The sequence below is a fragment of the Alligator mississippiensis genome, chromosome 1 (assembly GCF_030867095.1).
Source record: "Alligator mississippiensis isolate rAllMis1 chromosome 1, rAllMis1, whole genome shotgun sequence".
In the NCBI taxonomy this organism is placed as follows: Eukaryota; Metazoa; Chordata; order Crocodylia; family Alligatoridae; genus Alligator; species Alligator mississippiensis.
In genome coordinates, this window is record NC_081824.1 from 429,768,523 (window position 1) to 429,788,472 (window position 19,950).

A 19,950-nucleotide genomic window follows, 5' to 3' on the forward strand; every position below is an offset into this window, starting at 1 on the left:
CATCTGTAGGTGGAGTGCTGGCCCTTGGTATGCTACTATTATGGGGAGAAGTGAAAGAGTGGTAGTGCAGTGAATTAGAAAAAGAGAGGGTATTGCAGGTCTGGACAGGCTGAATTGTGTAATACAACCCAGAATGCAACCACAGTTTATGCATTTAGTCTGCATGGAATGAATTTGTTGCATTAATTAGAAATATCCCTTGTAGCCCACAGCTGCTCATATACAGGAGTTCCTCACTTTGCTGGCTGTGTGTCACACTGTTGTTCCTGAGAGAGAAGGAAATAAAATAATCTACCAGGCCTCTTCACCAGGTTGGTCACTTTCTCCTTCTTTTGGGGTGAATAACTAAGAGCTTTTAGATGCTTTTACAGTAATACTGCCCTCCTTCCTAATGTCATTTTTAAAACAGCAGGATGCATATCTCCTAGAATTTCTCACTGCACACAGAACACAGCCCTTCAGACTACATGCTTCGGAGGTGCTTCCCTCTACTGTCGTATGTAAAGGGATGGGGCATGGTTCAGGATGCTTCACCTGCTTCTTGCTTGGGGAGGTTATAAAAGCAGCATTCATTTTGCTAAGGTTAGCTTCTGCCACAGACTCCTTTGGCTTTGAGAGAGACCGTCTTAACTTCCCAGGACTTCGTCTGTTAAATGAGAATTCTCTACTGTTAGTGTCATCACTTTCATGCTTCTCTGAATTGAATATAAAATGTCTGTTTCATTCTAGTTTTGGAGCATTTTACATCTGTCTGTTGTATGTGTAAATGGCAAAGTAATGTCAAGGCAATGGAGGTCTATACCATATTCACTCAAATCTAAGATGAGATTTTCCTCCCCGCAATCAGCATAGGGGAAAAGCCCCTTGTCTTTAAATTTGCATACAAAGCAGGTTGGGGTGGGGGGACAGGAGTCTGCTGCAGCTCTGACTCTGGCCCTGAGTCCATGTCAGATCTCTTAACTGCAAGGCCCACTTCAGTCTCCAATACACTTTGGCAATGTACTTCACGGCAAGAATTTTGTGTTATTGCATCAGAAGCTGGCTTAAATTCATGTTGGATGAATATAGCTTTGATCATGCTAATTTTCAGACCAAGTTTAAAGAAAAGTCTTATATAAAATGACAGTCTGTCTGTTTCATGATAACGGATCTTAATTTTTCAGTACGTATGAAGTACTGTATACAGAAATCAAAGTAGGAAGCATGCGTGTGCACCCGAGTTAATCACAAGGCATGGTTAGCAGAAGGAATGGAAATGTAAACCATCTTTGAGCTAAAGGTTACAGAGAGAATATTTGCATTGCTGAGGTAACTTTAGCTCTTAAAGAGACTTCAGAAATCTAGTTCCAGAAATGGCCATTTTCTTGTATTCTGGCAAAACAGTGTCAGAACAATCTTGTAATAGTAGCCCTTTCCTTCTCTCTTCTCCCCCAACCCCTTAGGTCAGACTGTATTTCTAATTAATTCTCAATAAAGGTAAGCTCTTTTTATTGACAGATGAGGGGGCATTAGTGAAAGGAGCAAAAAGACTTGGCTACATCTTCACAGGAAGAACTCCTCGTTCAGTTATTATTGATGCGGTAAGTAGAGGACTTAGACGGCATAGTAGCTTTCAAAAGCTAGGGGTATATATCTGTAGCTTTTCAGGGGCGCACTTGCAGGCTGTGGGCATACAGGCTCTGGCAGAGCAGGAGGGCCACAGCAAATGTTTTGTGTAGATGTGAATCCCTTAGTTCTGCCCTTCAGCGAGTAATAAAGTAGTAGAGTAATAGGAGCAGTAGCCTGTGTTGATTTAACTTTTGTCTGGGAATCAGATTGCTTGAGCTGGGCAGCAAAGAAAGAAAATAAAATACCTGGTTTGAAAATAAATTACTATATATAGATATATGTTGTTGTTTTTATACTCCTAAATTTTGAAAGATGATAGAGTTGAATTTTGAGTTTGTTTTTGAAGATAGGTATGCCTTGGATGTGTGTTGTACAGATGAAAATTTAACAGGTAGGCCAGTTGGTTGGCACGGGTCCAAATTCTGGTCTTATTTATACCCACATGTATCTAAGTAGGTACGTTAATAACTCTGAATTGAATGGGTGTATCTAAGATTAGGACTTGGTCCAGGAAAGACATCAATTGATTCCCCCCTCCATCCCCACTTCCTCCCATTAAATGCATTACTTATTGTTTTAGATTTTTAACTACCAATGAGGTCTGAATATTCCCTTAAGTGAAAAGGGATACAGTGAGCAAGCTGGTGTCTTTCCAGACTGGGCTTCAGTGATTTTTTTTTTTCACTGGGTCAGACCATAGGTTCATTTATTCCTCAATGCAGTATAATCCCACTGAAATGACATTCAAAAGATAATGAAGAAGTTTAAGTTGTTGGAGTTGCATTTGTGCAAATAAGTAAAAATTGCCTTTTGCTTGTGTTAAAACTAAGATAGGGCAATATGCCACTTCAACCAGGAGAGGGTGCAATTACCACATCCGATCTGAAGTGTAGTCTGGAAAATCCCAGTACTTCTATGCATCCTTGCATGGTGTTCACACCATTAATTTTATATACTCTTTTATGAAACTAGCACATTGTATTTTTGCAGCTGGGGAAAGAAGAAAGCTTTGAAATTCTTAATGTGCTGGAGTTTTCTAGGTAAGTAACTTTTATAGATATTAAATGCTAAGCAAAAAATAAAATGTGCTGGTAAAATTATTTTTACATCAGAAGTTCACCACGGAGAACTCCAGAGAAATGTTATTGGATTCATGGAAAAGTAAGGGTAGAAGGGACCCTCAAAGGTCATATAATCCAACCCCCTGCCTGAGGCAGGATCATCTGTATCCAAACCATCCTATACAGATCCATTGTCTAACCTATTAGTAAAATTACACAGTCAACCCTGACACAACCACAAGGCATAACACCCTACCTTGCTATAGGTAAAGCAGGGGGACAACAGTGGCCAGTGTCCTGCTTTGAGATGGTTGTTGAAATGTGCTTGAGAAATCCAAGAAGGGCCACATGACCTGCTACAAAGGAAGGCAAAACCTCCATAGACCTTACCAAGCTGACCATAGGGTAAAATTCCTTCCTGACGCCAACTGTGGTGATCAGTGTGACCTTGAGTTGACAGGCAAGACCCTCTAGCCAAAAACCTGTGGCACACCCCATTTCATCCCCAGACTTGGCTATAACCAAGTGCTGCTGAGGAAGGCCAAAATAACCAAACCCTGATGCGTAGCAACAGGAGGAGGAGAAAATTCTTTTCTGGCCCCATATGGCAACCAGTAAAGCCCAGAAGCATGAGAAATAAATACTGAAGCATAGGCATACCCACACTTAAATCACTGCTAACAAATGCTTGTCAAACCTCTTCTTGAACATATCTAGTGATGGAGATTCCACAACATCCTTGGGCAGTCTGCTCCAGGGAACAAGTTTTTTCAGATATCCAATCTAAATTTACTTTGCTGCAACTTCATGCCACTAGTTCATATCCTGCTCTCTGCAGCAAGAGAGAAGGTATTTTCTCTCCTTTTTTTTTTTTTATGGCAGCCCTTCACGTATTTGAAGACTGCTATCATGTCCCTTCTGAAGTACCTTTCCCACAAACTGAACATACCTATTTCCTTCAACTCTCCTCATATGACTCACCTTTCAAGACCTCTAACATTTTTGTCACCTGCTTCTGGACTCTCTCCAATTTTTCCATCCTGTTTGAAATATGGAGCCCAAAACTGCACGCACTACTCTAAATAAGGCCTAACCAGTGCCGAGTAGAGAGGGACTACCACCTCCTGCGTCTTGCACCTAATGCTTCCATTGATGCAGCCCAAAACTACACTTCCAGCAGCATCACACTGCAGACTCATTGAGTCTGTGATCCACCAAGATCCCTACTCTCCATAGTGCTGCCATCCAGCCAGATGTTACCCATTCTTTTTATCTGTCTTCAGTTATTCTTCCCAAGATATACGTAGCACGTTGCATTTGTCAATATTGAACTACATCCCATTAGCTCCAGCCCAGTTTTCCAATCTGTCAAGACCATTCTGAATTACCCTTCTGTCTTCCAATGGCTCACAGTCCTCCTTGAACAAATTTGCAGATGACAAAACTTGGAAGCTTTCAGTTCCAGTGTACAAGTCCATTCATAAGAATGTTGAACAGCCCTAAGCCCAGGGCAGACCCCTGTGTGACTGTAGTTGAAACCTCCTGTCATTCTTACAAGTTTCCACTTATAATTGCTCTTTGCCTGTGACTATTGAGCCAGTTGTTGGTCCACTTTGTAGTAGTTTTGTCTTGCCCACCTTTTTCAGTTTGTTTTATGAGAAGATCGTGTGGGACCTTGTCAAAAGCCTTGCTGAAGTTCAGATGCACTATATCCACAGCATTCCCTTCACCTACACAAGCAGTTACTTTGTCAAAGAAGGAGATCAGGTTTGTTTAACATGATTTGTTTTTCGTAAATTCATGCTGGCTGCTTGTGATCAGTAGGGCTGTGCAAAGCTTTGGTCGCTGATTTGAGTTGGCCTGACTGGGTAGCCAAATCGCTGAATCTGATTCAAATTGGGAGACCCTTTAATCTCTCCAAATAGAAATGGAGCCCTCCAAATCTATTCGGAGAGATTCAGAAAGCTTCGACCGTTCAGACATAGACGCAATTTTAAATGTTTTTTCTACATACCCCAAGGTACCAAGTGGCTTGTGAATGCTGAGATGCTGGGGCAGATAGAGCGTCCCTCAAGAGTGCGGGGGGCGGGGTTCCCCAGCGCGCTCAGCAGTAGACCTGGAAGTGGACCAGAAACATTTCTGGGTCTGCCGGGGAACACACGGGGGTGGGGGGGGGGCTCTTGTGCCCCACCGGCTTGGTGACTGGTGCCTCCACTCCTGTGGGACGCTTCATCCACCCCACCATATCAGCGTTCACGAGCCACCTGGTACCTTGGGGCATGTAGAAAAAAGATTGAAAGCTGTGTCTATGTCCAAATCGCTGATTTTCCGAATCAGCATCAAATCTTCAGATTTGGATTCAGCCAAATTGAATCGGGGCAGTGATCCAAATCAATGAATCAATCACTGTCCCTGGTTTTTTTGGGCCAAATCCAAATCTGAATCGAATCCAGCCTGTTTCCCACACCCTTAGTGATCAGCCTCTCCTTCTCCAGATACTTGCAAATGGCCTTCCTCAGTATATGCTTCTCTAACTTCCCAGTATAGAGGTAAGGCTAACCAGCATATTGTTCCCCAGGTCTTCCCTTTTTTTTTAAGAAGGACAAGAGGGGCGGTATGTTGGTTCTTTTCTAATCCTCTGGTATCTCACCTGTCTACCATGACTTCATAAATATTACTGCCATGGGCTCAGAGATCACCTCTGCCAGTTTCTTCAGTACCGTAGGATGAAGATCATCAGGCCCATGCTGACTTGAATTCATTCAGACCCATCAAAAGACCGTTCCTTTTATTATCTAATCCCTCAATTTGTCCATTTTCTTAACTAAATAATCCTTATTGGGTGTCTGGTTGCATACTAAGTTTACCTAGTTAAACCTCCATGTGTTTTAGTTTCTCCCCATCTAGGATTCATGGGCTGTTTACAAACAGTTTCAGATTTAACAATTGTTTGGAACATGGAAGTGGGGCCTTAGAGGCCTTTCCTAGTTACAGTTCCCTCACAGACTTGTTGTTAGTGTCCTGCTCCCAAATCCCACTTCTCTGTGCTTGAATATTCTCATTGCACAAGAGGGGAAAGTCTTATTGACCTCTCTAAGGAAAGTGCTTTTGATACTGCCAGATAAAAAGCACTGCATAAGGAAGAAGTAGTATTCATCTTTTTTCATGCAGGCAGGTGGAATTTCCCACTGGATGGAGATTTGTTGCCTTTGTTCTTTAGGAGAGTTTTGGCCACCAAAGATCTCGTTTTCCTATCGCTTCTCACTAGGAGAGCCTATAGCATAGTTCATTTACACTAAGGTTTTTCACTACTCTGGCAGAGTAAAAGATGAGGCCTTTAGATTCTCGCTCTGAGGAAAATGAAGGTCCTCTTTTTGAGAATAAAATGTAACGAGGAAAAAAAAGTGTTTTGCATCAAGGTTTTGGGTTCAACTAGAGAGAACTTTTTTGCAGTTCTCTTCACAGTGTTGTGGTCCAACATCTAGTTTGACTCTTTAGTCACCTTGATCTTCTGCATGGCCTAAAATCGTGCCCAAGTTACTGTGCAATGTGTAGGAAACTCAACACGGGAAATCTATTAGAGGAAATTCACTTCAGGAAACAAGCGAGAGAAGGACTTTTCTATAAGTAGACCTGGAGCCTGCTTCATTTCAGGCAGTGTTTGAAGGTGCACATACTTTTGTGAGGTCTTGCCAATTTTGTGTTAAAAGAAAGGTTGCAAAGTGAAGTCCTCAGGTCCAGAAATGTCTATGTTAAGATTGCTCAGTAGATACTCTTCTGTATATTTGTTTACAAGATGATTACATTATTGCATGCTGTTTATTTCCAGAATACCTTCAGAATTTCAAACAGTGGGACACACAGAACAAGGATGTATGCTTCATTTGCCCTGCTTTATTCACAGGGCTTGATTCTCTATGTTAGTGATTTTGTAATCTTTCAGAGCAGTGGACTAGGCATTTGAGACCCAGCTGGCACCATGGGCTGCCAGTGCCTTACCCCTGCTGCTTTGATCCCTCCTGTATTCTATATTTTGCCCCTCCCCCAGCAATTTACTGGGTGCCACTGAAAGCTGTGTCAAATAACAGCGGAGATTGGCAAACTCAGTGGTAAGGGCATAGAGTAGTCTTTAAGTGGCTGCTTTAACACAGCTCCTTTTAAATTACTGTTTTAAACTTTCCACCGCTGGAAGTCTGTCTAGGAGAGGGAGTGGTACAGGTTTTTAGCCTATAATTGCTCTGTCTCCTGTGATCTTATTGCCTTCCTGAGACTCGGTGATCCTGATCTGGGGAAGACATGGGAAGCAGTGGCTGCTCCACTCCTTACATTCTGGGTTGGAGTTGGGGTGGAGGGAGTGGAATTGTAGAGAGAGACTCCCCATCTTTCCCCAACCAGGTAGGGGAAGACCTAGGTTCCAAGACGTAGGTCTTTGGAACAGGTGGAGGAGTCTTTTCCTGCCACTCTCCTCTACTCTCATAGACTGGTCCAGAAGGGGACTGGAGAAATGGGGCAAAACCTTCTGTCCACTCCTCAGACTTGGGAACCCAGTCTGGGGAACAGGTAGGGGGCTTTCCTACACTGCTCCACTCCCTTCCTGTACCAGAGTGGGAGAGGAACGTACAGGCATTAATTCTTGCAAGAGAATTTCTCTCATAGGGTAAACCTAGGTTGATACCCAGATCATCTTGCTCCCCAAAGGGCATGTTTCCCTTGGGAGAAATTTAATGAACACTTACTTATAGGGTCATTGTTTTGACTGGAAGAGAGGCAATTTTCCCCATGGAAACTTTAAAGTCTACATGTGGCCGCTGTATTTTTCAGTTGGGTTAGACTGATATGACATTCCTGTAAGGAAGGGGAGAAAATCCATGTTCTGTATCATATGTATAAAGGGCAGTGTTAAGGTTTTGCAAACAATTTTCACTTTGATATTTGTATATTTTATTTTGCTTGGGATATGAGCTTAAAGTTGACCATCTGCTAACAGTTTTACTGAGTCCTTGGTGCACAGATCTCTATTAGGAAAGGGCACAAAATGCCATGTGATGGTTAGAGGGTCTACCTATGTGTAGGAGAGTCTGTCTCTAGCACCATCTACTTCCTATAGAAAATATGGAGGAAACTCCCAAAATGCAATTTGCCAGCAAGAAAAAATAGCTTGCAGGGGATACCTGTGTCTACTACTGTTTATCCCTTTGATTTTGAATTATCCAGCTTTTGTTAATGTGTAAGTTCTAAAGCAAGAAACTTTGTTTGCAAAGTTGGGGCTAAGGACAGACATTACGCATAAACTGGTTTAAGTGATCAGAAACTAGTTTAAACCTGTAACAGAACAGACATTCAGTGCACATAAACCAGTTTGAAAATGGCTGAAACTGGTTTGAGATACTACTGGTTGAATGTAGTATCAGACTTAACTGATTTGAGTCAAACTAGTTTATGCAATGTCTGTCCCAGACCCCTTCCTGATTTAACTTAAACCAGAGTACCCCAGCATCCCAGATGCTTTGCAGCCCAGTAGGGCTGGCCCTGCATCCCTCCCTCTTATGCAGGGATTCCCCCCTCCCACAGCACGGACTGTAGCCAGCATGTGGTTTGCTAGCTAATGCTGAGAGGTGCCTGTATAAGGAAGACAGGACAGTGTCTGCTTAGGGCTTACTGGAGCTAATCAACAGGCCAACTGGTAATGTCCTTCTGTTCCTTCTTTGGAAAAAATTGTTTAAAGAGCTTGAACTAATGAGACAAGCTTTTGTTTTCTTGATGGGGTGTTATCAGCTCCCTACTGGGCAGGGAGGAGGAGGAGGAGGGAGAACCCCTCCCCAATCAGGGCAGCCTGCCGGGGCTGGCCACATCCACCCTTAGCTCAGCAGTGTAGAATGGAAGGGAGGGCTGCTCTAGTGTCCCCTGGCTTCTAGCCTGAGCCACGGCAGGCATGTGCCAGCATTTCTACAGTCCAGAGGGAGTGTGTGTAGAGTTACAAACTGGTTCCGCCTAGCCAAGTTAGGCTAACCTGCAAAGATTGAATCAACTTGGGCTCAGGCTTTTTGTATGTCTATCCGTAGCCTAAATATCTTGACTTTATTTTTTTTTCATTGGTCTTTCTGCTTTATCACCTGGATCTCACTAAGGGTTTATAATATCACCCTTCTGCTTCATCCAGGGGATCTGTGCCTAGGTTCCTTAATCTGCATAAAACCTGTGGAGGGAAGGGGGGAGGGGAACAAGCCTCAAGTAATCTGGTTTATACCCCTGCTAGTGTAAGGTTGTCCCTTGCAGTACATTTTTGTATCTGGTTGTCCAGTCCAGGTTTAAATGATTCTACGGATCATCCTCACTTACAATGGGACAGTAGGTCAGAGTTTCATATACCTCTGTGCTTAATACAATTTTTCCCAACATTCAAGACAATTTTTCTTTTCTTATTTTTATTACATTAATCTAGGGTCATTTAGCAAAGTCTAATACTTTTTCCCTTTTGTGGGTCAAAAATATGGAATGGAAATAATTAGCAAGTCAATATAACTAACACTTTGTCAGAAGCTTTTATTCTTTCCTGGAATCTCCACAATCATTTTTGTTGCTCTTCTCTGAATTCCCTTTATACATTAGACATGCAAATGCATGTGCATTCTGGACATACATATGCATACCTGCTGAAAACCAGACCCTTTGAATTCGTATTAAGGCACCCAAAGGCACAAAAGGTAGAAAGACCAGCTAGTTTTTTTTGCAACTGTCAGATAGTTTGGGTATTGTAAATTTTTATTAGCCTTCATCTAACCTGATTTTTAACTAGGTTAGGTGCATGGGAGATGACTCCTGGGTCAAGCTGTTTTTTACTCTTAGGCTGCACTCATTCCAATGAGAAGATGATAAAAATGACTGAGTAGATTTAATTTTTCTTTATAGCAACAGGAAGAGAATGTCCGTAATTGTTCGAACTCCAACAGGACAAATACGTCTTTACTGCAAAGGGGCGGTAAGTAGTCAGCTACTGCTCACAGAGAATGGGGACAACAGTGACTGCTTAGTCTTCTGCTATTTCTTTTTAAACAAAAAAACCCCTTAAATTTTCTCTCTACTACATGGTATCAATAAGCTTTACACATTAACGGCAAATGTTTTAAAGAGCTGTGATCCATTCTCCTGATTTTGTTTGCAGACAGAAATAATTCAATTTAGGCTTCTGCCATACCTTAGCTTGAAATCCTTACTCAACTCAAGTCAATGGGAGCTTTGAAAACCAGGAGTACATGCCAATATGCAGGTGCCACCAGGAAAGTGGACACCCTAATGCTGTAGGATTTATTTATATCTGAGTGACTTTCAGCCTGCTGGATTTACAGTTTTGTCCAGTTAAGGACAAGTCATTCTGGTGTTTGCCACATTTTTTCTTTATTAAAGGGTGTTGCTTCTCCACTAAGCTGAAGCATACCCATAGTCCTGCACAGCTGATTGGAGAAATGGTGCTCTTTAAAATGAAAGCCACAGCAAACAGCTGGAGCCCCTCCCCAGATCCTCACAGCTTTTGCTGCAGTTGTATATATGACCCCAGCTGGCTCACAAACCCTCACCTTCATGAAGGCTAAGAAACTGAACCTTGCAAAGAATCTGGTTTCTGTTGTACTGTGGTTTGAACCTGCAAAACTCTTAATTGCTTGGTGCCAACTCTTTTGATCATCCCTTTTCTCGCAGATCTGCACTTAATGCTACTTGTCATCCTTGTTCATGTCACAGTGTTGTTGTCTTCATGAGCAAGAGGGATATCCAACCACTCTACAGATTAGTGTCAACAACAGTTGCATACAAAGTGTGGTTATTGGTTTCAGAAGAAAGTGGTGGAAAGTGACCAGTTCTGCTGTGAAATTTTTTTATGTGGGAAATGCTGCTTTTGCAGCTCCGTAAAACAGAAAAGCTTTTTATTTGCTACAATATGCATAAGAACAGAATGAGAATGCATGAGTTATACCAGCGTAACTCTGAAAATGTCAGTGAAACTATGCCAGCATGAAACTGGAACAAAGGTTGTGAGCCAAGCCCACTGAAAATGTGTTATTTAAAAGTGGTAGAAAAAACAAAGTCCACTAAGAGCCAATGGAATTGACAGTATATCGCCTCTTCATTTCCAGTTCTGACCTTATTGTTACCACTCATGTTGTACTCTTTCTCTCATTTGCTGTAAGTTTAGTGTACTTAAGTATTAGCTGCTGTTACATGCCACAATACTTGCACTGAGTGGGGGGAAAAAAAGAGGAGTGTTGCTTCATTGAGAATTTTGCTTGTGACTTCAGTGTGAACAGATTCAGGCCAAGAGCTGCATTAAAGGAGCTATAGCAACCACAAGATATGGGCAGACAAAATCAAGACAAGGGAGACTTTGGTTAAGAAAAAATAGTTGCTGTAACTCTATAAAATAAATTAATATTTATGGGGCATAATCTTAAATATTTTTCCATCTTGGTCTCATAATATAACAACAAAAATAAAGTTAATGGATTATTTTTTAAATGCATTGAAGCTGATCTGAATATTAAAAATGAAATTCCTCTTTTGATCTATGACGCTTCTTTATTCTGATCTCTCAGGCAGTTCTTCCTATTACCACTTTGTCAGTTAGATGTGACCAAATGGGAATGTGATTGTGCCACTTGGTTTGCTTACTCTGGCTAGTATGGGAACCACAGTTGTGGAAATGCAGGCTTTGGCATATGCTAGCAACCAGGTACGAAGGCGAGTTCTTACCCTCATTGCTAGCACATACTAAAGTCCATACTGCTATGTCTTTCACCACTGTGGTTACCTGTGCTAATTCAATTATGTTAGCAAGGGGTCATTCACATCTTCATTTTGATAAATAGACACCCACAATAGAGAGCTGTCCCTTTAAGATAGTTCCCAACAATGGAGGGCAGCCTGCATTAATTCTTATTCTGTTTGTTCTTAATTAAAATTCTCCTTAACATCAATGGAAGCTTTATCTTGGGAGAGTTAGCAAGATAAGTATGGGCTTGCAGTGGATTCATGTCTTTCATTGTTCAAGACTCCTGTTCTTAGAAAATTTTATTCTCTAATTCCGTAATTCAAAATGGAGCTTTAAAACTAGACTTGAATAACAGTATAATGACTTTGTGGTAACTGAAAGCTAAAGAAACTGTAGGTGTTCTCTGAGCACCCTCTTTGGACAGCAACTACAGTATCTCCCAGCCTTTCTCCTTTTGCTTAGAATTTCTATGAGGTGGTGGTGGCTGCAACATTCCAGCTTTGGATTTCTTAGTAGACCTAGATCTGTTTCATAGTTCAATCATAATACATTACTCTAATCATATTTATAGGCTTTCTGTCCATTTAATGCACCTCATATCTGTTAGATCTGCAGGGCTAGAGCACCTGTATACTCATTTTGAATGGAAAATTTACTTTTGAACTGACTCTTTGTAATTTGGTTGTAATAGGATAATGTCATTTTTGAGAGACTTTCAAAAGATTCCCAATATATGGAGCAAACACTATGCCATCTTGAATACTTTGCCACAGAAGGTAAGAGAACAGCATGCAAATATAAATCAGATTTCAAATTGTTAATGTGCATGTTATTCATTGTCTGCTTTAATGACAACAATCTTTGAAGTGCTTACAAGAAAAAGACATAGAAACAGTTTAAAAAATGATGGGTAATTGGTGTTTGTAGGTTACATATGGGTAAATGAATGTGTCAAAAGAAGTTTTCTGGTCTCCTCTTCCTATTTTGAAAGTCAGTACAAGCTCTGAATACACTAGGAACAGTCAAAGCAAGAGTCAACATTGAATTTTGATCATCCTTTGACAAGTGCAATCAAGAATTCATTCTTTTGAATTCAGTGGAATAGCACAGTATAAAATCATGAGATGACAGAATCGGGCCCTAGGCCTACATGAAACATACAAGCTGAGAGATCAGGGAGAAGCAGAAGTTCAGAGCTGTGTCTGAATCTCTCCCTGCCAGTTCACCTTACAGTCTGAAATCAAATTTACCAACCTTTTTATTTTACAGGTGCATAATCACACATTCACAAGAGAGTGTGATGGTGGGGCATGGATTTTGTTCCCTTTTTATGCCAGTTTGTACACTACTGTATTACTGTAAAAACATGGACTAATGGATTTTTCTTCCTACCCCTAAAACAGTGTTTTATTTGTTCAGAATTTTTTTTTCAGTTTGTTCTGAATTTCCCAGATTCTCAGTACTGAAACCTCTTTATTTTATATGGCACGCTCCCACCTTTCTCTGGCTGATCCATGCCAGAAGCAAAATCATTACTTCTGTATGGCACCTTTTGTCACGGGTCAAAAAATGATTGTTTTCATGCTGTTATAGGGCCTACTCTCCAATCTTTGTGTATGTGTACCTGTTAATGCTAACATGAGTTGCGTGCAGGCACTGAAGAAAGAAAGAAAGAATGTATTCTATTTCTGAAAATAAATACTAGGCAGAATAGTATGTTCAGTTTAGGAGCTTAACATGTTTGCTGTTGCATTATAATAATGTATAATGTGCTCATACAGGGATTATGTGATTTTTAAATAAAATTTAAATAAAAACTTGTTTTCAGCCTCAAATGGAGAATTAGATGAAAGCTGGTATTTTTGTTGTTCTAGTATAGCTAGATTGCAGTAGTTAAAATTAGGAAAAAAATGTGCCTATCAGAGTGCCTTCCGATCTCAACTATGAAGGGGCAAATTCAGTGTAGTTAAGAGAATTTCTTCAGGTTTACCCATGAATACATGATCAGAATCTGGATTGCAATGATTTGATCTTTCCTGTCACTAGTGCATCATATGCATTGTCTATATTCTGTTGGTAGGTTTGAGGACTCTGTGCATTGCCTATGCAGACTTGTCAGAAAATTCTTATGGAGAGTGGTTAGATGTCTACAATGAAACCAGTACTATTCTGAAAGACAGAGCCCAGAAGTTGGAGGAGTGCTATGAGATCATTGAAAAGGTAACAGTTGTTACATTCATACATTACTGAAGGCAAAATTCTGGTTCCTTTACTACCCTGAATAATTTATAGGCTTCAGACAGGATTTGACCCAATCGACTTTAACTTGAAGATATTGTTTAGAAGGAATGAAAACACAATGATTAGGTTAAGTTCTTTTTTACAAGGATGATTCAAGCATCTTACTTTCAGCAGAAACGAAACAAGGCAGATCCACAGTATTTTGGCACGTAAAAGTAAGGAAACACATAGTTACAAAGTTGTTTTTATACATTTATGGGCTTGAAAACTGAAGTCCTAAGTAATTAGGCTAAAACAATACTAATGGTATAATGTTAGTCTTTTCTTTGCACTCTGCAAATTATTCCAGTGATTTTTTTTAAATTTTTTTTTTAATATACGGAAGGAGGGGCCTCCAAAGTCTTAATTAAAGGGAATACTAGTTTTTAAAGTGCATGTATTCTAGTGTTTCTCAATCTGAGGTATATGGAAGACTTCTAAAAGAGGTAAGCAGAAGGGACAGGAAAGTAAAAGGAGTAAAACAAGCTTAAAGGGGTTGTGTCCTCCCAGATACTTGAGAACAACTCATTTAAGTAACCTTGTGCCCACTTAGTGTTTCTGTTTTGCCACTAGAGGTCAATATTTCTGCAATTGTATTCTGTGATTTTTTTTGCTATCTTTAGTATTATAGTTAAGTTTTTCAGTTACTTTTTCCCCCTTTTTTGCTGTTAATTCCTACTGTTCTTTCACTTTGACTTTGTTTGATACTGGTTATGGCCAGATATTACATTTTGTAGTGCTGCAAAAATGGTAAGTCCCCCGCAAAAATAGTGCTGCACTGGGTCCCTCAGATCCCCAGCATTCCATAGTCCTCCACTCTCCTTCTCTTCCTCCATCTTCAAAAGGGGGAGAGGGATGGAAAGCAGTTGTCTCCCTGATAGCCCACCCAGCTGGCAAGCTATCAGGGAGCCTTATTAGAATGCTACCACAGTTTCCAAAGTACCAGGTCTTGCTGCAGGAATATGCCACCACTGTCAGGGCTGGGATCTGGCAGTATTGGTACATACTCCAGCAGCGTTGCCAGAGTCCCGGCTCTGACAAACCCCAGGAAGAACCAGCAGTTTCACAGTGCCAGCAGCACTGCTGTGGGCAGCAGGCGTGAGAACAGTTCTTCTCATCCATGCCACTAACAGGCAATGTTGGTGGGGCTTGGGGACTGTTGTAGACTGCTGCTGAAAAGCCAGCTGATCACTGATTGGGGAGAGGGTAGGCTGTCCGTGACTGGGCTCTCCTGCTGGGAGGGCAGGGGAAGGTTCCCCCAGGGAGTAGGTTCCTGGTTGGAGAGTTTGCCTTTGAAACAACTTTGTAACACTCCAGCCAGGGTACTGGAATATTATTATCCCCCACCATAGCACTCTGCTTCTGTGTCACTACAAAGCGCTGACGTGCTCTGTAACCCTACAAGTGTACGTCTGTACATAGCCACTGCTAGAATTCTTTATATTTCTATAATTGCCTTTCACATTTCTGGGGAATGCTCCTGTATGCAAATCACATAAGGTGGAGAGGGGGTGTCAGTGATACCAGGGTGTGTGAGCCTACAGTTTACATAAAGGAGCAAAAACCTTCTAACACGTGCTGCCTGGATATCCCCTTTCAAGATTCATCTTTATTTCTCAAGCTAATCTTTGAGATCTTAAATTATGCTTGCTCTTTTGATTGTGGCACAGACTGTCAGGCAGGGCTGTAGTTGCCTCTAGTGCCTACTTTATGCACTTGATTCTTGGGATATCTGCTTTATAATTTTCTTGCTTCTTTATGCTTGCCTCTATCCTGATATCAGCTCTTAAGTACAGAAACATGTGTTTTATGTAACAGCACTATTTTTCTCCCCTACCCCCTTCCCTCACCTGCCTTTTCTTTTTCACTATCTTTTTCTAGTGACTTGCTGGGCCCAGTGAATGCTAACCTCTGTAATGTTGTGTCTTGCCCACAGCCTTTAGTCTGAAGGAACTAGATACGCTTTTCCACCTGAACAGGGAACATCTAGCTGAAGAAGTATATATTAGTCCAATGCATTATATACAGGCATATGTTGACCTCAGTTCTGTTCCCAACTTTGTTCATCGTTTAGTGCAACAGTGGGCCAACATTTTAGGTCAACACTTTTAATCTTGGTGTCTACCGAAATTCCCCTGTGTAAAAACCTTGATTTTTTTTTTTTTTTTTTCCACAGGTGCCAAGCACCTGTTGCTCCAGATCATGCAAGTGGGAGGTTTTAATGTTCTTCATCTTTGAAAATTAAACCAATTGGGGATTATATTTTGGGACTATAATATGGCATTAAACTCTTACCCCCATTTGAACCATATTAAGCATATACCTCACTGCCTTACTTTCCCCGTCTATTAAGGTGCTAAGCTTATTCACTCACATTTCATGAGTATTTCAGGTCCTGTCATGGAAGGCACTGCAAATATAATAACTATTATCTTGAGTATATTTGTTTAGATGATGAACTGTAGTTGAGACCATTGCTAGGGATACACTAGAAATGGGGAGAAGTTTGGGCTGGCCAGATCCTCACTATTTTAGTGGGTCACCATGTTGGCTGGATGTGCTGTTTGGCCATTCTGATGTGAGAGTATTTTAGGGCAGGGGGGACTACCCAGACTCGCACCATTTATGTAGCCCCTTTTTCTCAAGTTTAAACTACTTTAAAAAAAACCTGAATTATTTTTTCAGTGAAATCTCTAGCTTTCCAAGGTCATGTCCTTTTTTATTTAGCAATTCTTATTTATAGTTCTATTTTTTTTCTGTTACTGTTTCTTGGGGTCAGTGTATTTTATCAGAAACAAAAAATTTCCTATTATGTGCAAGGTGAAAAGATTTGCTGTGTATATACATGTATTATACAAAAAACGAACTCTTGGTGCCATAATGATACCTTTTATTAGACCGACTGGAAAATGGCAAGAAAATTGTCATTTTCTGCACGCTTTTGGGATCAAAGTCCCTTTGTCAGGCTCTGGGAAAAGTGTAGATGGTACAAGATGCTAAAAAATCCCCATAGGTAGGAAATAAACTTCATTTTTGCACAGTGGGAGCTGAAGATGGAAGTCTGTTACTCTGGGTCCATGAGAGTGTCTTTGTGAGCTGTGTTCATAGATTCATAGATGCTAGGGTCAGAAGGGACCTCAATAGATCATCAAGTCTGACCCCCTGGATAGGCAGGAAAGAGTGCTGGGTCTAGATGACCCCAGCTGGATGCCTATCTAACCTTCTCTTGAAGACCCCCAGGGTAGGGGAGAGCACCACCTCCCTTGGGAGCCCGTTCCAGACCTTGGCCACTCGAACTGTGAAGAAGTTCTTCCTAATGTCTAGTCTAAATCTGCTCTCTGCTAGCTTGTGACCGTTATTTCTTGTGACCCCCGGGGGCGCCTTGGTGAATAAAACCTCACCAATTCCCTTCTGTGCCCCCGTGATGAACTTATAGGCAGCCACAAGGTCGCCTCTCAACCTTCTCTTGCGGAGGCTGAAGAGGTCCAGGTGCCCCAGTCTCTCCTCATAGGGCTTGGCCTGCAAGCCCTTAACCATACGAGTGGCCCTTTTCTGGACCCTCTCCAGGTTATCCACATCTGTCTTGAAGTGTGGCGCTGAAAACTGCATGCAGTACTCCAACTGCGGTCTGACCAGCGCCCGATAGAGGGGAAGTATCACCTCTTTGGATCTATTCGTCATGCATCTGCTGATGCACGATAAAGTGCCATTAGCTTTTCTGATGGCTTCGTCACACTGCCGACTCATGTTCATCTTGGAGTCCACTAGGACTCCAAGATCCCTTTCCATTTCCGTGCCACCAAGCAGGTCATTTCCTAGGCAGTAGGTGTGCTGGACATTTTTCCTCCCTAGGTGCAGTACTTTGCATTTCTCCTTGTTGAATTGCATTCTGTTGTTTTCTGCCCATTTGTCCAACCTGTCCAGGTCTGCTTGTAGTTGTTCCCTGCCCTCCGATGTGTCCACTTCTCCCCACAGTTTTGTATCATCCGCAAACTTGGACAGAGTACACTTCACTCCCTTGTCCAAGTCACTGATGAAGACATTGAAGAGTATCGGTCCTAGGACCGAGCCCTGCGGGACTCCACTGCCCACACCCTTCCAGGTGGATACCAGCCCATCCACTACGACTCTCTGGATGCGACCCTCTAGCCAATTCGCCACCCACTGGACTGTGTAATCATCCAAGTCACAGCCTCTTAACTTGATCACCAGTATGGGGTGGGATACCGTATCGAAGGCCTTCCTGAAGTCTAAGTAAATGATGTCAACCCCTACTCCTGCGTCCAGGTGTTTTGTAACCTGGTCATAAAAAGAGACTAGATTAGTCGGGCATGATCTACCTGCTACGAACCTGTGCTGGTTTCCCCTCAGCATAATTTTTCCTGCTGGGCTCTGGCAAATGTGAGCCTTGATAATTTTTTCAAAGACTTTGCCTAGGATGGAGGTGAGACTGACTGGCCTATAGTTGCCCGGGTCCTCCTTCCTCCCCTTTTTGAAAATGGGGACCACGTTGGCCCTTTTCCAGTCCTCCGGGACCTGGCCCGTGTGCCACGAGCATTCAAATATTCCCTCCAGTAGCTGTGCAATGATGTCAGCCAGTGCCTTCAGTACCCTCGAATGGAGCTCATCCGGGCCTGCCGACTTAAACGCATCCAGTTCTTCCAAGTGACTCTGCACCATCTCAGGGTCTATGTATGGTAGTTTGGCGCTTTGCTGCAGCCTCTCTACAATCCCAGTGAGAGACTTGTCTTGCACCTCACTTGGGAACACCGAGGCAAAGAACTCACTGAGGAGTTCAGCCTTGTCCCCCCTGTCTGTCACCAATTGCTTCTGTCCATTTAGTAGGGGTCCTATTCCACCCTGGGCCTTCCTTTTACTCCCTATATATCTAAAAAACAATTTCTTGTTATCCTTAACTTGGGATGCCATCCTCAGCTCCATGGTAGCTTTGGCCCATCTAACTGCCTCTCTACAAGTGCGAGCAGAGGAGGTATACTCCTCTTTGGTAATCTCTCCCTGTTTCCACTTTTTATATGCTCCCCTTTTAGCCCGTAGGCTGCTCTGGATTTCTCTGGTCAGCCAGGGAAGCTTTCTGGCCCCTTTCCCTCTTTTTCCTCGCATCGGGATCGTCTCCCTCTGTGCCCAAAGGATCATTTCCTTAAGGCACAGCCACCCTTCCTGGGCTCCCATCTCTTCAAAACTCCTACTCTACAGTGCGTCCTTGACTAATCGCCCGAGTTCATTGAAATCGGCTTTCCTAAAGTCCAGCACTTTCACCCTGCTAGTTACCTTACCCACTCTACATCTTATGATGAATCCTATTATTTGGTGATCCCTGTCCCCCAGGTGACCACTGATCTGTACGTCCCCTACCATGTCATCCCCCGTTGCCAATACCAGGTCCAGTAAGGCATTCCCCCTAGTGGGACCATGTACCTCCTGCATCAGGTGGAGGTCCTGTACACAGGATAGGAACCTGCGTGAACGGTGGGACTTTGCTGTCTGTGTCTCCCAGCAGATGTCTGGGTAGTTTAGGTCCCCCATGACTACCGCCTCCTTAGTTTTTATGGTCTCTGAGAGCTGCCTCAGGAGCCCCAAATCTAGCTCTTCCCCTTGGTGTGGGGGTCTGTAGCAGACCCCTACCACCAAATCCCTTTCTCCTTGCCCCCCATGTAACCTAACCCGTGATCCTTCTACTTTCTCCTCCTTCGATTCCGTCTTGATAAGGGTCAATGTATGTTGCTCATTGACATAGAGCGCAACCCCTCCCCCTTTCTTCCCCACCCTGTCCTTTCTGTACAGCTTATAACCCTCAATGTGTACCGCCCAGTCGTGGGAAGAATCCCACCAGGTTTCTGTTAGCTCTACTAAGTCGTAAGTGTTTTCTGCAAGCAGGAGTGCTAGTTCATCCTGCTTGCTCCCCACGTTCCTGGCATTAGTATATAGGCACTTGAGCCCTGTGACTGGCGCCTTTGCTGCCCCCCAGCTCTGATTCCCAAAGGGCCCCTTACTGCTTACCTGCTTATTGCTTACCTGTGCTGTACTGCTGGCCGTCCCATGGATTGCAGGTTCCCGATATTCTCCTTCTTCAGGCTGGGCTGTCCTTGTGGGTGCCACATGGTTTGGTGGTCCACGGCTTCCCCCGCCCTCATCTTCCCCTCTTCCCGATGAGCCTAGTTTAAAGCCCCCCGGAGGAGGTCCGCCAACCTAGGAGAGAACACTCGCTTACCTTTGGGGGAC

The 19,950-nt window shown here is 42.7% G+C and overlaps 1 protein-coding gene across 4 annotated transcripts in view; it reads left to right on the plus strand.

Moving 5' to 3' along the window:
* ATP8A2 (ATPase phospholipid transporting 8A2) overlaps positions 1–19,950 on the plus strand; it is a 555,201-nt gene that overhangs the window by 134,847 nt on the left and 400,404 nt on the right. For all 4 annotated transcript variants that reach the window (XM_014595931.3, XM_059720367.1, XM_059720374.1 and 1 more), the window contains 6 exons: positions 206–311; positions 1,498–1,580; positions 2,599–2,648; positions 9,579–9,648; positions 12,122–12,206; positions 13,511–13,650. In XM_014595931.3, coding sequence (XP_014451417.2) covers positions 206–311; positions 1,498–1,580; positions 2,599–2,648; positions 9,579–9,648; positions 12,122–12,206; positions 13,511–13,650 — 534 coding nt within the window. The remainder of the gene's footprint in view (positions 1–205; positions 312–1,497; positions 1,581–2,598; positions 2,649–9,578; positions 9,649–12,121; positions 12,207–13,510; positions 13,651–19,950) is intronic.